Source organism: Dendrobium catenatum, unplaced genomic scaffold, assembly GCF_001605985.2.
Source record: "Dendrobium catenatum unplaced genomic scaffold, ASM160598v2 fragScaff_scaffold_1338, whole genome shotgun sequence".
NCBI lineage: Eukaryota > Viridiplantae > Streptophyta > Magnoliopsida > Asparagales > Orchidaceae > Dendrobium > Dendrobium catenatum.
Window position 1 is genome coordinate 1,049,439 of NW_021319800.1, and position 23,232 is coordinate 1,072,670.

At 36.5% G+C, this 23,232-nt stretch overlaps 2 protein-coding genes across 2 annotated transcripts; both read left to right on the forward strand.

Moving 5' to 3' along the window:
- The first annotated feature begins 12,587 nt into the window (after nucleotides 1-12,587).
- Nucleotides 12,588-14,879, forward strand: LOC110099435 (hydroxymethylglutaryl-CoA synthase-like). Its single transcript, XM_020826577.2, has 4 exons — nucleotides 12,588-12,655; nucleotides 13,769-13,895; nucleotides 14,151-14,213; nucleotides 14,414-14,879. The coding sequence occupies exons 1-4, from the start codon at nucleotides 12,588-12,590 to the stop codon at nucleotides 14,612-14,614; spliced, it is 459 nt and encodes a 152-aa protein (XP_020682236.1). The 3' UTR covers nucleotides 14,615-14,879.
- A 1,654-nt stretch (nucleotides 14,880-16,533) lies between these two features.
- Nucleotides 16,534-23,075, forward strand: LOC110099425 (formin-like protein 5). The gene is given in 6 exon segments (XM_028699535.1): nucleotides 16,534-17,032; nucleotides 18,430-19,155; nucleotides 19,239-19,716; nucleotides 19,822-20,021; nucleotides 20,695-20,812; nucleotides 21,915-23,075. Coding segments are annotated over 6 exon segments (2,709 nt in total). The 5' UTR covers nucleotides 16,534-16,887; the 3' UTR covers nucleotides 22,957-23,075.
- Nucleotides 23,076-23,232: the final 157 nt, after the last annotated feature.

The window sequence follows — 23,232 nt, forward strand, 5'->3', positions numbered from 1 at the left end:
TGATATCTGCTGCAAATCGAGTAAAAGAACTCATCTGTATAAGTTGAGTCAACACAGATGAGTTAGAAACAAACAAAAAAACAAAAAGAATGCTAAAAGCACTTGTATAGATTTCTCACGCACAGTATAAGTTGAATTTGAAGTCTGATTATAGGTGCTTCCATTCTATTTTGATTTACCAAATAAAATCACATACAAATAAATTAAAACCATACAAAGTAGAAAACTACAAAGTAAAAAAGTATAACGTAGAAAACAATGGAAGGTAGAAAAGTTTTGAAAACTATGCAATTTAAAAAATCACAAAGCTAAAACAACACACAATGCATACCTCAAAGAGCGGAAATTTTATATCACTTGAAGTTCCACCACAACCTAAAGTCACCAACCTATAAGAAAGACAAAAATATTACACAATTCAATGATTGGAAAAACCTAGTAATAATACTAAGAAAGACAAAAGTATCACACAATTCAATGAAGCTTTAAGGGAAAGATATTGTGTTTTGCACTTTTTTGTTTCAGATAAGAAAGGCAATAATACATGAAATATCTTATGCAGTTTAAACAAGCAAGGGATCCTATTGAATACTCATTTGAACAAGAATATAGAAATTTATATGTTTTCTATACATTCTTTTTGTCTTTATTTATATTAACTGGTAGCTTTCGTCTTCTTTTATGATAAGTTGTACAAAGATTCCTAGCTTGCTCATTTACATGCGAATAATGATTGTTGAAGATGGGAAATGTATTAAGAAAAAATGGTTAAGTAACTATTCAGTTAGAAAAAGTAGCATTTAAATTATGATTTTTCTAAGAAGAGTTAACAAATTAATATTTTTGTGTAGGAGATTCAAAAAAAAAGGAGGCCACTATTTTTGTGCAGTGTTGCAACACCATTCCACTCAGCACCACAACTTTCCTAGTATAGGTCTCAGCATTGCAGCATTTACTAACCTAGTGCCACAATGTCATAATGGAGGAAATTGTAGAGCCATAGATAGAGACACTGCAATATTGCACAGTAGGCATTGTAGTGGTGAAATTGAGTGCTATAGCACTAAAATTGAGTGTCGTAGTGTTAATCCTAACAACACAACTATGTAACATATCCCAATACCTCATTGCTAAATTATAAAGAGCAACACTGAATCACCTCATTGTTAAAATAGTGTGGGAATTGGTTGTTATATTCTAAAGAGATGTGATGATTCACCCAAAGTGCTAAGCATCATCCATTATTCTACTTTTGAAATTACAAATGAATAAAATATGTAAGAACTTGAAAAAACAATTTCAGAGATTTCTGTTTAAAAACAAATATCCCACAAATAATTTTAATCTAGATTGTGTTTGTTGCTCCACAAATCTCATGCATTTGCTGATGTAGAGAACAATAAAGAGTAAACATCGGACTACTACCGAATGCAAGAAGAAGCCGAGAAGGAGAAGAAACGACGGCCTACTACCGAATGCAAGAAGAAGCCGAGAAGGAGAAGCATGTGAAGAACTCACAGTGGTTGGAGAAGATAACTTGAGCACAAGAGGGAGCTTCGATTCCTGGTCGGCTTTGAGAAAGAAACGAGTCGTCGTCGAGAGTCGTCGTCGAGAGGGATTCCAGATTCGCGAAATAGGAGCGGACGGGAAGAGAAGCCGAATGAAAGTGAACAGTAGGGTTTTTTTGTTTTGTTTTCATATCAGTTTTGGACTCAACCGAACCGTTTGATCAAATCCAACGGTACAAAATACCTGTTTGCTGAACCATCCGGTTATCCAAAACCGGAGCCGGTTTGCCGGTTCAACGGTTGAACCGGCAGTTCGCACGGTTCAACCCCGGTTCGACGCAAAATCGATCCTGAAGCGAATCGTAACCGGCCAGCCAGCCGGTTCGCGGTTCAACCGGTTGAACCGGCCGGTCCGGTCCGATTTTAAAAGCCTTGATAATTATAATGGATAGTTTTGGAGTTTGTGAGTCATTATAGGTCTTGGTAATTTATAGTTATCAGTGTTTATTAGATAGCTAATAGTTATTTAGATTTCGTTTGGGACGACATTCTTATTGCTTCTTAAAGCAGCTTTCTAGTACACAAATTTTATTTTTATACTAAAAAACTTCTTTAAGAAGTAATAAAAAAGTGGTCCGAGACGAAGTCTTTTTGATGAGGGCATCAGATTTCGACACATGTACCATCACCGGAGATGTCGATCGTCGGCCTTGATTCAGAGCCTTTATTTTTGATGCTTTAGTTTATTCATGACTTTTATTTCATGTTTTTCCTTTTGTACCCCTATGAGGAAATTAGTACTTATTATAGCCCAAGGGCGTTTTCGTCTTTTTTGCATTCTATTTCTTGATAGCCTATATAAAAGGCTTTGTCATTGTACTTGAGATTATTATTGAATGAATGAAAATTTTCGTGCTTTGTTCTCTTTGTGAGTGCATGAAGATCTCTCGGTGAGTTCTTCCATTGAGATCTCTTAGTGAGTTCTCTAATTTTTCCTTTTCTTTTAATTGCTTTTCTTAATTTTCTTCTCACAAGAAAGCTCTACAAAATTCCCCTCCCCATAGCTCTTGCCGCCGGCCCCTCCCTAAGGTTTCCCGCCGCCGGCCAAGACCACCACCACCGGCCGCCCACCTCGCCGACGATCCCTCCCATACGGTTCATTCCATATCTCCATCACCCCCCCCCCCCCATAAAACTGAAATTACTTCAGTTTATCGCATAACACGCAGCTCCCTCTCCCTTCCCCATCTCCACCACCGGCCCCCCTCTCTCCCCTCTCTAACCCGCCGCCCATCACTCCCTCCCATTGGAGATTATCCCGTGGCGACCCCCCTTTCTCTTCTTCAAGGATGCATGGAGGAACCCGAGTGGAATTTCGGGTTTGAGTACGACAACCACGGACGAGTGAACATCCTCCGATCTCCCTTCTTCGACGTCGGCTTTGACTTCGACGACACCGTCGAGGACTATTTGGACCGGATTCTACCAGCTCTAGTGGAGTCCATCGACGATCATTTTTCCGTCTACACGTGGATCGTCGAAGGGCGTCGTTTCACTCCACCTCCACGACTGGCGCCGTCCTCTCCTTCCCTATGGATCTACGGCACCATCGCCCTCGGAGTGGTTTCATCACTTGTGTGGTTCTTCTTCTCCCAACAAGCCTAGAAGTAGGTAAATGAGTGCCGCCTCAAGGTGAGACAATCGCTTTGTTAACCGCGGGATTCTAGTTGGCTTTTCATTTGCTTTACTTTTATTACCTTTTTTATTTTACTGGTCTTGCTAATTTAGATGTAAGCTCTTGCCAAATCGTAGTTGAATTCTAAGATCTCTGAAAAGTTTCAATTGTGAACAATATTAAGCTTGCAATTTCACCACTTAAACAATATTTTATTAAGCTTCTAAATTCAATTCCTGGTTTCTCATCACTTTTATTATTCTATAAATACTCTTTAAGGAGTATTAGGGAAAGCAAATTGAATGAATGAATGAAATGAGATATGCCTCTATCTCTGAGTTTTGTGATACTTTCTTCCCCCATCCAGCTCTAGCAGCTATTGTCACCCTCAAATTTGTTGTTTATCATGATTAGTCTAATCAATTTCATGTTTTCATCTTAAGCTTCGTCTGGGACAGCTTTTAATCATTATTTTTTTGCTACTTTTATTGAATTGTTGTGCTAGAAAGTTGCTTTTAAAAACAGTAAGAAAGCTGTTCCAAATGAAACCCTAATCATACATGCAGCATCTAATTTACTGTAATAATACATTGCTTCCTATCTATATATTTGCTTTGCTCAGTTTCCGCCGGAAAAATTCATCGAGACAATGAAGCTGATGGAGCATCGCTACGGAGCGAAGGATTTTGTGACGACGAAAGACACCAGCTTGCTCTCTCCTGGTACGTTCTACCTCACGCATGTCGATGCCATGTACCGAAGATTTTATGCCAAGAAGGGTGCTGTTGTGACCAGTGCGGCTGGACAAGTTGCTGGCCTGAATGCCAGTTTCCTTGCCAATGGCCACTAGAATAGGTGCCAGTGGTGATATGCTTAGATCCCCTTCTATTTATCTGTACTGTATTCCTCTGATGAGCTCAGTAAGTGAAAGCCTTTTTCTAATTTGTTTCTGTTAGTTCTGGCAAGTATTTGTGGTTCTTTGTTTATTTATTAGATTCTTTGGACTTTATTATGTTAAATTTGCTTGCTTTCTTCGTAGACTTCTCTGAGCACTATTTAATGTGTTAGGAAAAAAAAAAAAGACAAAACAAAACAAAGGTCTGTCATTTCTTTTGTCATTTTTCTTGTCTTAGTAGGCAAAAGCCTTGCCTTCACTACCTCTCCGAAGGGGGAAATTACTGGGTTCGGACAACGGACGAAGTCTGGAGTACAATAAAAATGCGCCACATCACCTCCTACTCAATATTGAGCTTGGTATTCCACAGTACCGAGCAGTACTGAGCTCGGTACTGTGGAGTACCGAACTCCGTACTTCACAGTACCGAGTTCAATATTACTTGGTACTCTGAAGTACCGAATGTAAGTTGTGTCCCGTGTCCAAAACCAATAATCTCCCCTCGGAAGGGTTGTTCGGCCTCCAAAGTCGGTGCTGGTGGGCTGACTATGGCTTTCAAAGGCCTAGCCTTGGTTTATCTCCAGCTAGCTGCTGGCCTATTGATCTTCAAAAAAAAAATGTATGATATTCCGATCAAAATTTAAGTAGATTAATTGTAAAATGCATATAATATAAAAATCATTTCTCTCTGGCTGTCAAACGAAAAATTATGTTGCAATATTTTGATCAGAATTTAGATTTTTCGAATTATCAGTGGAATGTTTGTAACATATTAATTTTATAAAAAAATTTCAGTATACATTTATGAAATTTATGAGAGATATTAGAGTTGTTTTATTGGAAATCTAAAAAAGGTGAAAAATTATGGTGCATGATTCAGTAGCAATAGTTCATCAAATTATTATAGATATAAAAAGTTTCTCCTTTCAATTGAAGGACTACACATTTAAAAATAAGTATTTAATTTTCTTTGTAGTGTTTATAGGTGTTGAGCGTCTACAATCATATAGTTGAAGTCCAATTATAAAGTTGGATGTTAGTACTCTGGCAACTATACTCGAGTGGCAATGAGATTTGATCTTACTATCAGAAAATCCCCAGAGAAGATTTTGAGAATTTAGAGTGAGTATGAAAAGAATAAAGAGGATTCTAAAATTTTAGAAAAAACTAAAGAAATTTTTTAAAATTTCTTATATAACGGTAATGCTTCGAAAGATCCAAAATGTGTTGCTTCAACTTTTGTTTATAGGCATCTAATGACTACAAGAAATGTTACATTAGAAAATTAAAAATTACATCATTAATTGTAGCCAATTGCGGACTGTACATGGCATATTGTATACGTGTTTTAGTGACATGAATGAAGGGGTTGATGTACATCTATCATAAACAAGATCAAATTAGCTATTTAGAAATACTCACATAAGTACTGCTAAAATTATTGTTGCATCCTGGAGTATTCGTGGCAGTAGAGAAACATAAAACTTAATGTCTCAGTATTGTACGAATATCTGACACGCATAAAGATAAAAGTGAGGGTGTAGTATTGATAAAAGACACTATAGTTTTTACGTGGAAACCCTTAAAAAGGGGAAAAACCACAGGGTCTTGCCCAGTTTGAAGGAATCCACTAGTATTTGTAGTCGATTACAAATGAGGCCCTTAATTCCTTGGGAGAAGGCGTTGGCTTGATATACATCATATAGAGTGCATTACATGGTAGGAATTACAATAGTCAATATATGTATGTTTGTTTGGTCAGTGGAATTATAGTTGGTAGGTGATATAGGACGGAAAGATCGTGATCAGGTGACGTTGGTCGATGTAACTGTAGTCCGTGGGTGGCAGAGGTCGGAAGGACTGTTATATGGCGACGGAGGTCGGAAGGTTCGTAGTCAACTAGCTTTGGGGTTGGAGGTCGAAAATACCGTAGTATGGTGATATAGGTCAGGAAGATCATTGTCCAGCAACGGAGGGCAAAAGGACCATAGTCAACGATAGAGGTTGAAAGGATCATAGTTGGTAGGATACTGAGGTAGGAAGGATCGTAGGTGGCTAGGTATAAGTTCGACAGAAGTTCGGCGTAAGTCGGTGGTCCGGCAAAGGTCCGACGTCAAGTGGTGATCTGGAAGAAGTCCGGGAGGTAGGCTGTTATCTAGTAGAGGTCCGACGGCAAGTGGTGGTCCGACAGAGGTATGGTGTCAAGTGGTGGTACGGCAGTGGTCTGGCCTTAGGTGGTGGTCCAGCGGAACTCCGGATGGTGGCGGGCTTTATTTATAAATTTTAGGATGGCATGACCTGTAAATAAGAGGAAGATCAAGGATACTTTGGAAGTGTTTTGTATGGAAGGTCGATGTTGATTCCCTTGATCATGGATCGTTTGCTGGACATTTGAAGGTCTTAGTGATATCAGAATTTAGTAATATTGGGCTTGATGGACTCGTCTCGTCGAGTCGCTCGATTCGAATATAATCATGTCACATTTGAAAACCATTTGGTAAACCAAAATGTGGTTCGAACCTTCCAATTGAGCTTCAGGTCTTTGACCCATTTGGGCTCGGATTTAGTCGAATTTGGTGTCCTTGTGTTCATATTTTCAAGACGTTCAGTTTAACTATAATTTTGATGAAATCAGAGTTCGAATGATACCCAATTTAATTTTGAAAGTTTCCAACTTGATTTTGCCTTGAGATTCGTGCCAAATCAAAATAATTTATGGATGATATATCAATTATTAAAGAGGATATTATGGTTTTGTAAAAACATTAATTGTATGCGTCATTAGAAGATATTTTATCCTTATTTAATATAAATATAATTTCTTATAAAAGCATTTCTCCATCAATGAGATGAATAATAAAAAAGATCATTCTCTCTATCACATTATTTGACATAGTATCAAAGTGAATTTGAATTCCTTACCTTCTCTTTCTTTCCATTTCTTATATATGCACTCTTTTATATGGAAATTATTTCAAGAGAAACTAACATTCTTATCTCAATTTTAGCACCGCAATCATATGCTTCATTTGGGATAGCTTTCTCACGGCTTTCAAAAGCAACTTTCTAGTATAAAATTGTCTAGTTTAAGAAATTTTTGTACTAAAAAACTGCTTTAAAAACCGTCTCAAATAAAGACATAGTCTTTCAAGATAACTAGTGTGATAGCCGCAAAAACTCAGATGTGATAGCCGCATTAGCTTATTTATACCCGCTATCGCTTGCTATCATGGCTCGCTATTGTCTGTCATATTTAAATGCATTTGAAATATTAGGGGCAGAGCTCAATTTCATTACTATAATGAATAATTTGTTAGTTTTGTATGGAACCTGATTGTGCTAATCAATCGGGTTATACTATTGTCTCATACCCAATTTAAATTATCATGCACACTGGGTGCAGTGGGTTTACACTCTGCTTGGGTTTAGGTGCTTTGCTCATGATTTTTTTTACAACGCGTCGACACTGTGTACCCAAACGCTCCGATGACGTATTCCCAAGCACCCCGGTGTTAATCGACACAGAGCAGAGCACCGCAGTGCTCTAGATTCGGTGTCGCGGTGCTGCGAGTTTGAGTTGCGTAGCAACGTGATGACAGAAGCTTGAGGGCCGCAGTACTGCGAGGCTAAGTGAATAGTTTCTCTCTTTTTTCTGAAGGGTTTCGTCCCTTGATGCTATTAACTTAACTTTATCTTATGTTTTGAGTATGAGAACGATGTAAGAGAGAAGAGAAGTAATGTGAGAGTCAGAGAGCAGAAATATATGTTCTTATTTCTCCTCATTTTCTTAGTAGGTTCGTTGGTGTGGTGTGACTGCGTGAATTTTTTTCCCAATTTTTAATTTTTCACGTTAAATCCTGGAGTCATTTTACTTTATACAATTTTTTAATTTTCTTGTTTGTTTCGTTATGGTGATTTACTCCTCATCCCAACATAATTAATTATAACAGGAGACTAAAGCAGCTCAAAAGGTATGCTAATACACGAGTTGCAACAAAAAAATTGCAGAAGAATGTTTCCCTTATGTTATTATATGAGCAACTTTTTATGATATTTCTATGAAATTAAGAGCTATATTTTAATATTTATATTGCTTTATGTTATTATACGTTTTTTTTTTTAACAAAAAGACATATATTAAATAAAGAGAGGGTTACAGCAGTATGCGGAAAAAAGAAAAAATAAATAAAATAAAATGAGTTACAGAATACAAGACCTAACAAAACACCCTCGAAAAACGAAAACGACAATCCAAACGAGGGCTCAGTAGAACACCGAGACTACCAGCACCTCGAGACCACTCAAGGACCATCCAGAAGGCAACGGTTGCCACAAGAACGTTGAGGAGGATGCGAGCCCCAGCACATCATAGCCCCGCAAATTAAAATCCATACGATAAGCAAACCGATGAAAACGCCAACAGCAAGTAAAGATAAAAACAAATTATCTTTTTCTACCACCTCGCTTCCAAAATTTCCCACGCAAGCCAGCCCTAAAAGGCCTATCAGGAACCATTTTAAACTTAAAACCAGGATCTGAAAAAGAATCAGATTCAGATCCATTATCAGGCGAGTTGTTCAACCAATCACCATGTGGCCTAACATCCATTCTTAAATTTGAACCCAACATAGTTTGGGATGCCAATAGGTTAACAGGAACATTAATCAAACTGTCTTGCACAATAGAATTAGCCACCTAGCCCCCCACTGATGAGTGAACTTTCCTAACAGTAGACTGACATTTATCCGAACCTTCCACATGACCCAACACAGACGGATCACCATGCAACAACCCATCATCCACGACAGGGGAAGGAACATCCCTAACAGGAATAGAAACCAACCTCTCACTAACATCCGGCACCAGAGCAACATTCGGACTACCCACCATCTCAGCCGTCTGCCCAGTATCAACACACGAAGGAAAAAAAAGTATCGCATTAGGAGACAGCAAATTCTCAGCCACATCCTTAGCACCAACATCCAGCATCATATTGTCTTCCTGAATGATTTCCAAATTCATATCAACAGAGGGATTACAGACCAGCTCTCCACACAGAACAGCTACAACATTTTCCGACCCCAGAACATTCGGTTCAAGCACAACATTGTTATCCGACACACCTTGAACAACAGGCACAATTAACACAGGCACCTCGCCTTGATCAATCACAGGTTTAGAGGTTTTAAGATTGAGATGTAAGATATGGCATGACTCCTTAGAATAACCTAAGGAGTTACAATGCACACAAAAACTAGGAATATCATCAAAAATAACGGACTGCACATACCCCGACTCCACAGAGACAACCCAAACCTTATCAGCATGTTTCTTGATAACATCCATCTCAACTAGAATGCGAGCAATGGACGGGCGAGAACCAGACGCCGTCGCCAAATCTGATTTGAGAGGTCTACCGAAGAGAGAACCTAAACCAAAAAGAATTCTAGGAGAAAATAAATGAGGCCTAAGAAGAGGGAAAGACACCCAAATTGGCACAACTGGCGAATCCACTTCAACATCCAAATGGGGATACCATTTCACCACTTTCATATAGTAATTTTGAACAAAATAAGATCTATGTGAAAATGTTCTGCAATAATCAAAATCATTCACCAGTTTAATCAAAACATTCCGGTGATTGAGAACGGTGACTGAGAAATCCCCAATCAGCTTTAAATTGAAGCAAAATTTACGAATAGCGTCGACCGACAACCTCCGCCCCGGAAAACGACCAACCAACAAAAATTCAAATGGCTTCGCAAGCGCCCGAATCTCCTCTTCAGAAATTAACAAAGCCGGCAATCCACGATGAGAAGAAAAAATTAGATCAGGGAAAGTAGAAGAAGAGATACCAGAAACATCGTCCTTGAATGAAAGAGGGGTCGCAACCCCACCCAAAAAACCAGGATCTCGCAAACGGGGAGACGCCATACACAAACACAATAAAATCTAACGATTAAAAGGGACATAAGCTCTCACCAACGAGGAAGAAGAAGCGATGGAGGAAACCTAACCCTTGCAGAGCAGGCGACATCGTTACGACAGTGGGAAAAAAAATTGTTTTTAAACGTAATATGTTTAAAGCTTTTCAAAGGAAAATGTAATTGAAATTTACAATTTTTTTTAACATAATTTGATTATTTTTTTAGACAATGAATAATTCTATATTAATTACCCCGGCCCTATTTGGTTAGATGAATTTAAAATTTATGAGTGTTTCAAAAAGTATAATGTATTTATAGCAATTTGGTTGATTGTAGTATATTTTATAGCACAAAATCAACCAAATTGCTATAAAATCTACCAAATACATTATATTTTTTAAAACACTCATAAATTTTAAATTCATCTAACCAAATAGAGGGTAGTTAATATAGAATTATTCATTATCTAGCAAAAAATCTATCATATTTATTCATGTAATATATCCTTATTATTGAGGATATTCTATTATATTGTATTTCCATTATTGTTTTACTCTCTTGCCTTTATATAGTCATATTTGTATTAGCACAAAATCAATCAAACAAAAATATAGCCCTGAAATTTCTTATAATGCAATAACTAAGGGTCATTCTGATGGGAGAAATTGATAGACTAGAGCTGTAGAATTTTCGGTAGACCCAAAAATCCGACCCAGAAAGCTTTGGATCGGGCTCGGGTCGGATTTTTGGGTCTTGTCAAGTAATGGCACCTATGGTCCCCTAGAGAAATAATTATAAAGGTAGAATATAAGATTTGTGTCTATTGAATATTAAATTGAAAAAATATTGTTATGGTATATATTTGTTGTTTGTAGCTGCTTCAATAAAATAAGAGATTTTTTTTGCAAGAGAAAATGTAAAAAAAATGCACGAACAAAAAAGACTGATGCTTATCCCTAAACCTTAAACCCTAAACCCTAAACCCTAAACCCTAAATGCTTATCCCGAAATATATTAAAAAATTTTATTCTTTTTGGATGTTATGAGAGTAATATGGTATTTGTATTTGCATAGTTGAATAGAGTAGAAGAAGAGTTTTGAAAGATTTGTTAAAGAGAGGACCGATAGTTATTTCCTACGGATTGATTACAATAATCGCATATGAGTTATTTGATCAAACGGTCCATAAACAAATGATCAAATTATCTCTTCTTGACCAATAGGATTAAACATAAATAATTAAATTTAAATAATTCTAATATATGGGCCACTTAATGAGTTATATAATTAAATATACATACTTAAATAATTATTGCGACGTCTCGCATAATTAAATGTATATAATTATTCTAACAATTCACATATAAAACGTTTGTACAATATTGAGTATATATAGACTTGAACAAGACACTTGGTTATACAAGTTATGCATAACTGCTAGTGGAGGTTGGTTACAACCGCAGATGTAATGGCTTTAGGAATTATGGGACACGTTGGTGATACATGCCATTGATTTTGTGCTAACAAATGAATCATCCAAAATAGCATTTAAATTTGTATCAGTAAGCAGTTCCTTTCAGCTTTCCCTCCGGCCTTGTATCAGTAAGCAGCCAAAGGAGGCGTCTGTGTGGCAACATTCATCACCGGCGACCGACATAACGGACAAGTTCGATGTTGCAGGAGCCAGGAATACAAACATACGGCGTGAAAGAAATGACCGCAATCAGGTAAAAGCCTCAATGGCGGATCTTCCCCTTCCTCCTCCTCCTCCTCATTATAAAAGCCTCAATACTAACAGCAGATGTAATGGCTTTAGGAATTATGGGACACGTTGGTGATCCATGCCATTGATTTTGTGCTAACAAATGAATCATCCAAATGTTACCTATAGCATTTAAATTTGTATCAGTAAGCAGCTCCTTTCAGCTTTCCCTCCCGCCTTGTATTATTTCTTGCTCTCAGCTGCGCCAGAAACTGGAAGCATGAAACCGACCTAAACCTGTTTGATAGAACAAGCTTCTTTTTTAAAATATTTTTATAAATGTGTCTTGATCCAGGGGATTTAAATTGTGCCAAAAAAGCATCTAGGTCCTCAAATTAGATCACCATTAAGTTAAATGCCCTCAACAACAGCTTTAAAGCATCGTCTTTGCTGTTTGGCAGATTAATCCAAGTTAAATACAGCTTAAACAATTCAATTCCTATCAGCAAATAGTATTTTCTCCTCCTACCCAACCTCTACAATGAGCTACACCATCGGCATCATCGTCGCCGTCCTCTTCTTTGCCATTGCCATTACCATAAACCTCATAATCTACTTTGTTTGCTCTCACTCCAACGTTGTCCCACCGCTTCAGCCCGCACAGAACACTGATACTAGGCTCAGCGACGCCACCCTCGACAACTTGCCTCGTCTCACCTAAGCCGAAGCCAAACGTCAGGATCCGCGGGCGGCCACCATTGACAGCTGCTTGATATGCCAATGGTGGAGATCCATTTCGTGCGGTCATTTCTTTCACGCCGTATGTTTGTATTCCTGACTGCTGCAACATCGAACTTGTCGGTTATGTCGGTCGCCGGTGATGAACGTTGCCACACAGATGCCTCCTTTGGCCGATGCGATTCCTCTTCCGCTTGAAATTGGCCATGCGTAGGTGTAGACGTATTAAATCCCATCCGTTTCGTGCATATTTCTTTATATTGTTAAAAATAAATAATTACGAGCTGCAGAATAATCCCCTGCTCAAACGAATCGAACGGAGTCCTTACGAAAGTTCTTGATGTTAGATGTCGGCGCATTTATTAGTCAGTGTTGGCACAATATGTAAAACTATATTGGGATATGCTTTCATAATGTTTCTTTTCCCTTGGGTTGCAAAAATATCTCACATTGTTACTTTTTTTTTCATCATTATGCAGTCAAATCATGTTCTTGAGGCATTTAGAAATGCAAAAATTGTCAGAAACAGTAACTCAAGGTTCTCAACTTTTTATAATTATTATTTGTATGTTGTAGCTATAATAATAGTTTGAATGAATAAAAATATTTTTTATGATGTGAAATTTTAAAAAATATGCACATAATGAATCAAATATGGACACAAACAATATAAGACTTGAATCAAATACGAACTGAATTTGAACAAGCTAATAATAAAAAAACTCAAATATAAACACTCACATATGAACTCCGTTCGATTAGTTTGACCAGGGGATTATTCTGCAGCTCGTAATTACATTGCTTAACAACAGAATGTTTAGTGAAGTTATAATTTTGTAGACATATTTATGGGACTTCTATTAACATTGAAAATTAATAAATGTGAGTTACTGTAAAAATATTTATGAAGAATATAATGAATAAAATAATGGGATATGTCATAAATTGATTCAAAAATACAAAGTGGAGTTTCTACTGAAGATGCATAAGGTTAAAGAATTTGGTTCAATTAAGATGCCTTTTTATATTTGGAGAGTTATGATGATGCTGAGGTGGTTTCATTAACAAAATTTCAATTGAATTTTTGATGACTATGATGATGTGAAATGATTAGAGAAGAAACAATTTGCATCAATATTTAAGTGAATATATCTTCAATATTTAAGATACTTATATGTGATTAGTTCTTTTTGTTTCCTTTGCAATGGATTTTTAAAATTATTTATAAGATAACATTTCTTCACTATAGCTTTTTCTTGTTTTGTTTTGTCTAAACGATGATAATTTGCTAAGATCCAATTGTTTATTAAATTTTTTATTCAGCTTTGTCACTTCCCTGATTGAGAAATATCGGATTGATCCAAAGCAAATTGGCCGCTTGGAAGTTGGTAGTGAAACAGAGATAGATAAAAGCAAGTCTATTAAAACATGGCTCATGAACATTTTTGAGGTTAGATGTTTATCTGAATTTTGTTCCTTGCCTCAACATGGAAGCTATCTTCTCTGTGTTTCACTAGAAATTATATTTATCATGTAATGGCATATACATGGGAAATTTGAACCCTTAACAACTCTGTTGGAGGCCAAGGGAAAAACCACTCAGCCCTTTCCCAGTAGTGCCCTGCTTTTGAAGATGATAAATTTTCTTTGAATTTTGTCTGTTTAACTTTCCTCTGATTTGTAATCTGTAAACGTAAAATTTCAGGAATATGGGAACACTGATATTGAAGTAGTTGATTCTACAAATGCTTTTAAGAAGTTTATTGCAGTCATCTGAGAAGCATGATTTTACTATTTTTTCCCATAACGCTGACTTCATATGGTTTGGGTTAAGGGACTATTACTGATTAAGGTTAAGAGATGATTATTTATATATAGTTCTCTTTAAGGCATATATTCATGGCCTTTGCAATTTCATTGATATATGAACATAAAACATCATATGCTTAATGTATCTGTTTTCATTAGGTTTATGCGGAAGGGCCAGCTCGGCCTATTGGTGGGGCTGCAGCTATTGCAATGTTGATTGGACCAAATGCTCCAATTGCTTTTGAAAGTAAATATAGAGGGACTCACATGTCTCATGTATATGACTTTTATAAGCCTGTACTTGCAAGTGAATACCCGGTTTGCCAAGCTCGTTTTCCATTTCTTAAACCGGCATCGTAGAAACCTTTCAGAAAATTTGGCATTTCGCTGGGCTTAAGAGCGCAAGGCCGCAAGCTGGTTTCGGAGGAAGGGGGTGGCTGACGCTCTTGTTTCTCCCTGGTCGCTCCGAAAGATTTGGATCCGAGGATTTCACTTTGAGAAGGAGCCGACGAGAGGAGGAGGACGAGAGGAAGAGGACGAGAGAAATAGCGTCCTCTCTTTTACCCGATCCAGGATTTGTAAGTTCAAAGGAGGTAGTTAAGAGATTTGAGATGGATTTGAAGGGGAAGAAAAATCTATTGGAATTTCTGATGGATTTATTTCCGCCAGAAATTAACATTTTTTCCTGTAGTGAAGTGTTATCTTTGCCACAAAGATGGACATTTCAAAAGAAATTGTTCGAATAAAGAGAAATGAAAAAAGGTTGAACTCAAAGGTGACATTAACTTGGCTGTGGTAACAGATTAAGGAGATGAATGGATTGATTCAGATGTTTTTCAATGGTCAATTGATAGAAGTTGGATCAAGGTAGAGATTATTAGAGTTGTTTTTGATATCCAACTTATTTATATTTGTGTATTTTACTGTTAGCTTTTAGGTGTTCTTTTCTTTAGTTTCTTGTATGGCTTATATTGCCACTGATGTAGTCATTAGTGTCTATATATTGACACTATAGACTGTAATAGGAGATATGGTTTAGCAATAAAATTTCAAATTTTTATCTCCTACTCCCCTTCCCTCTTTCTATCCTCTTCCCTTCCAAGAAGTTGAAGAAAGCTTCTTTCCATCCCAAGAATATTAACATATCTCACGTGCAATTTTATTTTGAAGAAATTAAAAAAAAAGTTCATGAGAATATAAAAAATGTTCATTGTGATTTTCTTTTGGTGCCTAATTTTTCTTTAGGATTTCATTTGGGACAGCTTTCTTATTGCTTTATAAATCATTTTTTAGCACAAAAAATTTTTGTTCAAGAAATTTTTGCTCTAAAAACAATAAGAAAACCATCCAAAACGAAGCATATGTAAGTATGTGTAATTGAAAAAAGAATATTATGGCATAAATTACTTTAATTATTATTAGAATCAGAGATGTTATTCATCACTAGAAATTCTTTACGTACTGTTTCCTTTCTTTGCATTTCTTATTCGCTTTTTTATATGACAATTATTTCAAGAGAACTAATATTCCTATCTCAACTGTAGCACCGTAGTTATAGGCTTTGTTTGAGACAACTTTCTTACTATTTTCAAAAGCATCTTTCTAGCATAAAAATTTATAGTTCCAAAATTTTTTGTACTAACTAGAAATTTTTGTACTCAAAAACTGTTTTAGAAAGTCATCCCAAACGAATCATAAAATTTATTTCTTGCTAATTTAAATTTTTATAGCATATTGATTTTTTATATTTCCAATAAGGAAGCGAATTTGGTGGTACCGGCCAGAGACCTATAACTCTTGTATAATTGTATAATTGGATGAATAATTTGATCAATTTTATAAAATTTTCAAACATTAACTTATATAAACTTATTCTAGCACACTTATTTGATGTATAAAAAAAGTTCATTAAGTATTCAAATAAGTTTCAACTATTTATTAATTTTTAAATAATATTTTAATATTTAATAATAAATAATATTTATTAATATTTGAACTTTATTCAATAATTTTTCAAATCAGAATTGGCAATGATAATAAGTATTTTGCTATCAAAACTCAAAAGTAAGAATATTTTGACCTAAAATAAAATTTTAAATATATTTTTTCAAAAAATTAAATAGTAAATATATTTTTCTAATTCATTCAAAGTATAATTTCTCTCTTTAGTTTATAAAAACATAAAAATAAATAATAATAATAATAATAATAATAATTTTATGATGAAAAAAATATACGACAGTTATTAGTCGCTCCTCTCACGTTCGCTCCAGAACCTATAGAAGAGAATCAAAATGCGCTATTTATCACCAGCTCGTCGTCCGCGACGAAACGTCGAAACCTAGATCTCGGGCACGTCTTGATTTCCTACCACGTCGGAAGGCCATTTCCCGACGAACTCGCCGGAAGAGGATCAAAGGCCTCGTTCCTTCCCTCCTCTGATATTCTACCCTTTTCTTCGCATTTCGCGCAGGGGCTTCTGCATTCGGAATCAGCCATTTTTTCCATTATAGAGGAAAGGTTATTCGGGGTCTTTCCGAGATTGGATTGCATAGGATTTTGATCGGAAGAACATATTGCAGCTATTGATGAGTTGATAAAGGCTGATCCTATCTGAGAGCTCGTTCCGATGTATGATGGCTATGAGAAGTGATGTTCTTTTAGCCGCGTGCGCGGTTTTTTTCCTAGTATTTGCCGTACCGAGGGGTTCGAGAGGAAGGCGAGCGGGCGATGGATTGTTCTTTGGATCCGAGGATACGATGGTAACGGATTTGTCAGGTACGGGAGAAGAAATGGTAAGAATTGTTTTGGTATTATTATTGATATTTGATATAAGAACTTGATCTTTTTCTTCTTGCGCGTTCTTTCTTTTGGCGTAGAAATTTTCTCATGTGAATAGTAATGATATGAAATGCTTCGGTGTTAATTGCAATATGATTTTGTTTGATTGAGTATTAATCACGTCACAAAGAATGGGAATGAATGGGAACATTGCCATTTACAGAATACAGAGGAATAAAAAGCAAGGCCAAAAAATATGATTGATGGTTGCGATTAGTTTCCGTTTAAGTTTTAATCCATAGAATAATAGTTAATTAGAATAGAATAGAAAGGGTGATTTTTTTTTCACCCCCATGTTGTTTTCATTGGAGATACTTGGAAAAAATATAGCTATGAAGAAAGCTGCAGCCAAACTATTTCTGTGAATGAATGTACCCTCATAAAAAATTACTATGAGCGGATAAGCACTCAAGAGGCTATATGCATTTTTGTCCATCCTCCAGATTGATTTTCTGCACCTATTAATTTTAAATATTTTATGGAAATGATTCAGCTATGCTCTCATGGGAGGTAAAAAACTACTTGTTTATCAAATTAGCACATAATTTTACAATGATTTTCCAAGCCTCTTTACTGGTGAATGTGCAACATGAGTCTGCAGCCATATGTCCATTTATTGTTATCTGATGGCAAAATAATAGTATTCCTCTTGAAGCAAGCATAGTTGTAATATCTTGCCATCAATTTTCGCTTGCTTCACGGTATTTGGGTGAAATCTCTTTTCCTGCATAAATTTGATGAATTTCTGAAGATTATTTTGTGAACTGGAGGATATGTTTGATGAATGACTATTATTCTTATGCAAAGTAATAATATTGTGACTTAAAGATGTTCATGTTCCCCAAATGGCAACACAGCTACATTTTCTTTCATAGAATATGCGCACTTCCTCCCTGTCCTTCTGCACACCAATATAAGTTATTCATGGATTTGTTAAATTGTTTTCATCTCTGCATATTTTGCTATACGACATTGTATCCATTAGCTAGCTAAACTGTACTAGATCGGTAAATTTTGCATTACTCAACTGTAGTGATATAGTCTCTTTGTAATTGTCCAAGAGGTTATATTTAATTGTTGGATGTATGTCACCTGAAACTGCTTTGAAACAACTGAGGCTTCATTTGGGACGGCTTTCTTACCACTTCTTAAAACAGTTAATAAGTTCAAAAATAAAAATTTTAATGCTAAAAAGTTGCTTTAAGAAGCAGTAAGAAAGATGTCCCAAACGAAGCTTGAATCTTACTAGTAGAATCGGACGCTTCTTTAAATTTAACTTCTCTGATCAATCGGTTATACTGTCTATAGTTTCTGAAAAGATCCTATGAATGCAGAATTGCAGATGGAACATGTATGGTCAAATTGCATGCTTGATTTGTTGGGAACAAAATCAGTCATGATTGCTTCAGATTTGCTAATAATAGATAGCATTATGGATTCTTCCACTGAACATCTATGGAAAGACATGCAAGCGACCCTCGCTCACCTTACCCCTGACATGAAGCGCTCTCTTATTGACTGTCTGATCAAGCAAAATATCCTTCCTGTTTTTCCAGATATCAGCCTAATGCACAGGCCTCCTACACATTTTTTAAGAATGCTCGAGCAAGATTCTCTTTCAAGAAAACCCTCTGACCCATCTCCAGCTCCAACTTTAAGACCAAGTCATCAAATCCAAACTCGAAGCACAGCTCTAGCTCCAGTCTTAGCTCTACCTCCAGCCCCAACCCCAGCTATCGGATTTAAACGGCTTGCTCCTGTTCTGTCATTACCTCCGAATAAACTCCACTTGCCTGAAGATGATCATGGGGATTTTTCTCAAACTTCATCATCAGATGACTTCCTTGTGCCCGAAGTTCATCCAATACCTCATCTTTCTGCTGCAAGCAACAGTTTTCAAACAATTATTATTGCAGTGGTTGTAACTGCAGCAGCTACTTTTACACTTGCTGCATTATGCTTTTGTTGCTGTAATAGATATGCTGGAAGCAAGTATCAGACTGTCAATGGGCAAAAGGATGAGAGACCAATTTTGTCCTTAAGCCTTAGTGACTTCTCTAGTATGTATATGCTTTGTTGTTCTTCCAACTATAAAATTATGGTATGATCTATGGGATGTTGAATCTACAATTTCTATTTTCAGGTTCTTCGCAGAATTCTTTTGGTTTGTACAGAGATAAGTTTGGTTCATCTTTTAAAGCTGACCCGAACCAAAGTGCTACCTTATCTGATGGGCATTCTGTAGCTTCAAGTTCAAGTGAGCTTACAAATGCACCTCTCAATCCTTCTCCGGTAGGAGTACCGCCTCCACCACCTCTCAAGCCACCTCCTGGAAGAACTTCTGTGCCTCCTCCTGCCCCGCCGCCTCCGCTTCCTAAACCAAAGCCTGCTCCTCTCCCTCCCAAAGGAGGGCCGCCACTGCCGCCAAAAGGCTCTTCCTGTCTTCCACAAGAAAATTCAAGTTCTTATGCAAATTCGTATCCGATGCAAAATGATTCTTCAAAAGAAAATGTTGATACTGACAGTGCCAAGACCAAGTTGAAGCCATTCTTTTGGGATAAGGTCATGGCCAACCCTGATCAATCCATGGTCTGGCATCAGCTTAAAGCTGGATCATTCCAGTAAGCCTCATTACAAATAGCGTTTAATGACTTCCTTTTCAAGTTACTCAGCCCTATAAAATTTGTTTTCAATCTTGAAATAGTAGATTTTTGTTAATTTTATAGGTTTAATGAGGAGATGATAGAAACTTTGTTTGGGTACAATGTTGCTGATAAGAGCAGGAATGATTCTAAAAGGGATTTTGGAAATGATTCTTCTGGTCAACGCATACAGATTCTTGAGCAGAAGAAATCACAGAATTTGGCCATCTCTTTAAAGGCACATAATGTAAAAGTAGAAGAAGTTTGTGATGCATTAATGGAAGGTAAATTTACATTTTTTTTTTTAATTAGAAATGCATCGTAGTTGTCATTTGATTATATTTTCTTCTGAACACTTTTATATTTTGCTATAATATCCTTTGTATCCTTGTCATTACGGGAATAGCTTGTGCCAACTTTTATATGATTGATAGTTAACATTACGTGCAACACTATCAAAATAAATCGAGACACTAGAGAAGAAGGATTAGCAAATTTGATCAAAAAAAATTTTGGGCTAAGAATAATAATGATGATGATCATAATATTTCATGTTCTTAATATTTCTTTTGGGAACAGCGGTATCTATCCGCTACCATCTTAACTTGTGAGGTGTTCGGCGGCGTAACTAATCCCTCGGCTAACCTACAAGAGGCACCCACTCCTACATAACCTCCTGACCCGCACTTATTAGAACTCCACTTAAGAGGCGCTACCGCCAGAGGGGAACACAGGTTGAGGGGTTCCCAACCGTACTCTTAATATCATTACACTAAAATTTTCATATATTTATTATCTTTCCAGTTTCTCTAAAATATACATTTTTTTCTTATTTTTCTGATTAAATATTTGAAAACAAAGTGACAATATGTATCCTCCTACATTTGTGAGAATCATAACATATATAGCGTACTGATGATAATGATTAATAATCGGAGTAATGTCTTCTCCAAGCAGGAAACGAGCTTCCAATAGAGCTACTACAAACATTGTTGAGAATGGCACCAACCTCGGATGAGGAGCTTATACCTAAATCTATTCCTTTTCAAAAAAAAAAAAAATGCTTTAAGCTCTTGTCACATACTCACATGCAGCCATCCATGAAAAAAAAAAATTTTAGGGGGGGGGGGGGGGGGGGCAAAATGCCCAAAATACCCAAAATATTTCAAAATCTCCCCTCTAAATATTTAAAAAAAAAAATTTGAGGGTGGGCATTTACCCACCCTAAGCCATGGGTGGATCCACCCATGGATGCTTCTATGGGATTGCCATATTATTATTTGATACTTCAGATATTTGGATATCTTGGCTGCTAATACAATGTCAATAAACTTGTTCTATCTAAAATTTTGATACGTCTGAAATATCAAATGTAGATGAATGAGATAATAGTAAAAATATATTGATTATCTTCAAAAAATTCAGTAGTCAGGGGCGGAACTTTGTAGTGAATTGTCTTTCCTAAAAAAATTAAAACTCTTAATATAATAAGGGTTATTTGTAATCCCCCCTAATTTTATTTTTTGCCCTGAGCCTACCTTTTTTCCATATAATTTGCCCCTCAAAAAATCAGAAATCGGAAAGCCCTTTGACATCCTGTTATTTCATCCAATTATGTTGAACTTTTCTAACACTAACAAACAAATTTGTGAAAAATGATTATGTTTAAAATAAATTATTTTTACATCTTTATATTTTTATTTTTTTATAAATTTGTTGCTTGCCCCCTCATAAGAACTAAGGCTAGTTCCGCATCTTTAGTAGTTACCATCATTTTTTCATTCTTGCAAATTACATATTCTCATATGAATGTACTCTGCGCCTTTAAGTCTTCGAGCATGGCCTTTATGCTCTCGTCTTTGTATGCTCGAAATAGTTTTGTAATCACAAAACAACTACTTATGTATCCATCTCTAATCTCTATATGCATGTAATTATAAGGTTTGTAACTTATGCCTGTCTATGCACAGTGCACATTGTTTGATGTTCTTAAAGCACTTGTCATAGCTTTCATCTTTTTAGACTCTAGTGTCCATCCCATGTCAATCTTTCAAAAAATTATTATGTGCGAACGCAAGACAGCTCTACGTCCGAATGCCGCGTTACCGAGCCTCGGTATCGAGCATTACCGAGCCTCAGTACCAAGTATTACCGAGCCGCGGTACAGAAAAAGGATGACATGGTGTATTTTTATTGGTCTCCAGACGGCGTTCGGTATCCGCACAGAATAATTTTTCCTCTAATGATCCTATTATTATTGCACTTCTCTATACAATCAGTTTATCACATCCTTCCATTTTCAATTGTAGCAGCAAGCCCCTACATACTATAAACTTTTTATCTTCTCTTATTTTGTAATAGGAAGCCTGCAATGATCTCCAAAACAGTCGTTTATTTTTAAAATTGTTGGAAGCTGTTCTCAAAACTGGGAACCGCATGAATGATGGTACATACCGTGGAGGAGCAGAGGCATTCAAGCTTGACACACTTTTGAAACTTTCAGACGTTAAAGGCGCCGATGGAAAGACCACACTACTACATTTTGTTGTTCAAGAGATCATCCGGTCCGAAGGCAGGCGTGCTGTGCAAATAGCAAGAGATAGTAGGAGTAACTCCAGCATTACAATTTCTAGCTTTAACTCTGTCGACTTCAGCGACGAAATTCCTGAAGAATCTGAAGATCAGTACCGAAATCTTGGTCTCAGGGCTGTTTCAAGCCTCAGCTATGAACTTGAGAATGTCAAGAAAGCTGCAGCACTGGACGCCGATGCTTTAACGAGCTCAGTTGTAAGTCTTAGCAATAGATTAGCGAAGACAAAAGAGTTCTTAAACGCTGATATGAGTAACTTGGATGAGAAAAGTGCTTTTCATGATTCTTTGAAAGCATTTGTTGAGCATGCTGAGGCTGATATCACTCAACTTTTGGAGGAAGAAAAGAGAATAAGAACATTAGTAAAGCTTACCACTGACTATTTCCATGGGAATGCTGGAAGAGACGAGGGGTTGAGATTGTTTGTCACAGTGAGGGATTTCCTTGAGGTTTTGGATAAGGCCTGCAAAGAAGTCAGAGAAGCACAGAGGAAAGTGACGAGTACATCAAGAAGCAAGGATAATACAATACTGAAATCAATGTCGGAAGCCCGGCAGTCGATATTTCCTGCAATCAAAGACCGGCGCTTGGAGGATTTCAGCTCTGATGATGATGAGAATCTTAATTAATTGTTAAAATCAAATAAGCAGATTATTTATTTCACAAAGTGTTCTCACCCTTACTGTTGTAAATTGTGATAATCTGAAATCACCTAACTTGATGATTCATCGTTGTCTTTTTTTTATTATTCTTAATCTGAAGATATGTGGTTGCATTGTAGATTTTGGCTTCATTTGGGTGCTTTTTTATTGTTTCTAGAGGCTTCGTTTGGAACGGGTTTCTAGTTGCTTCTTGAAGCAGCTTTTTAGTACATAAATTTAAATTTTTTGTATTATAAAACTGCT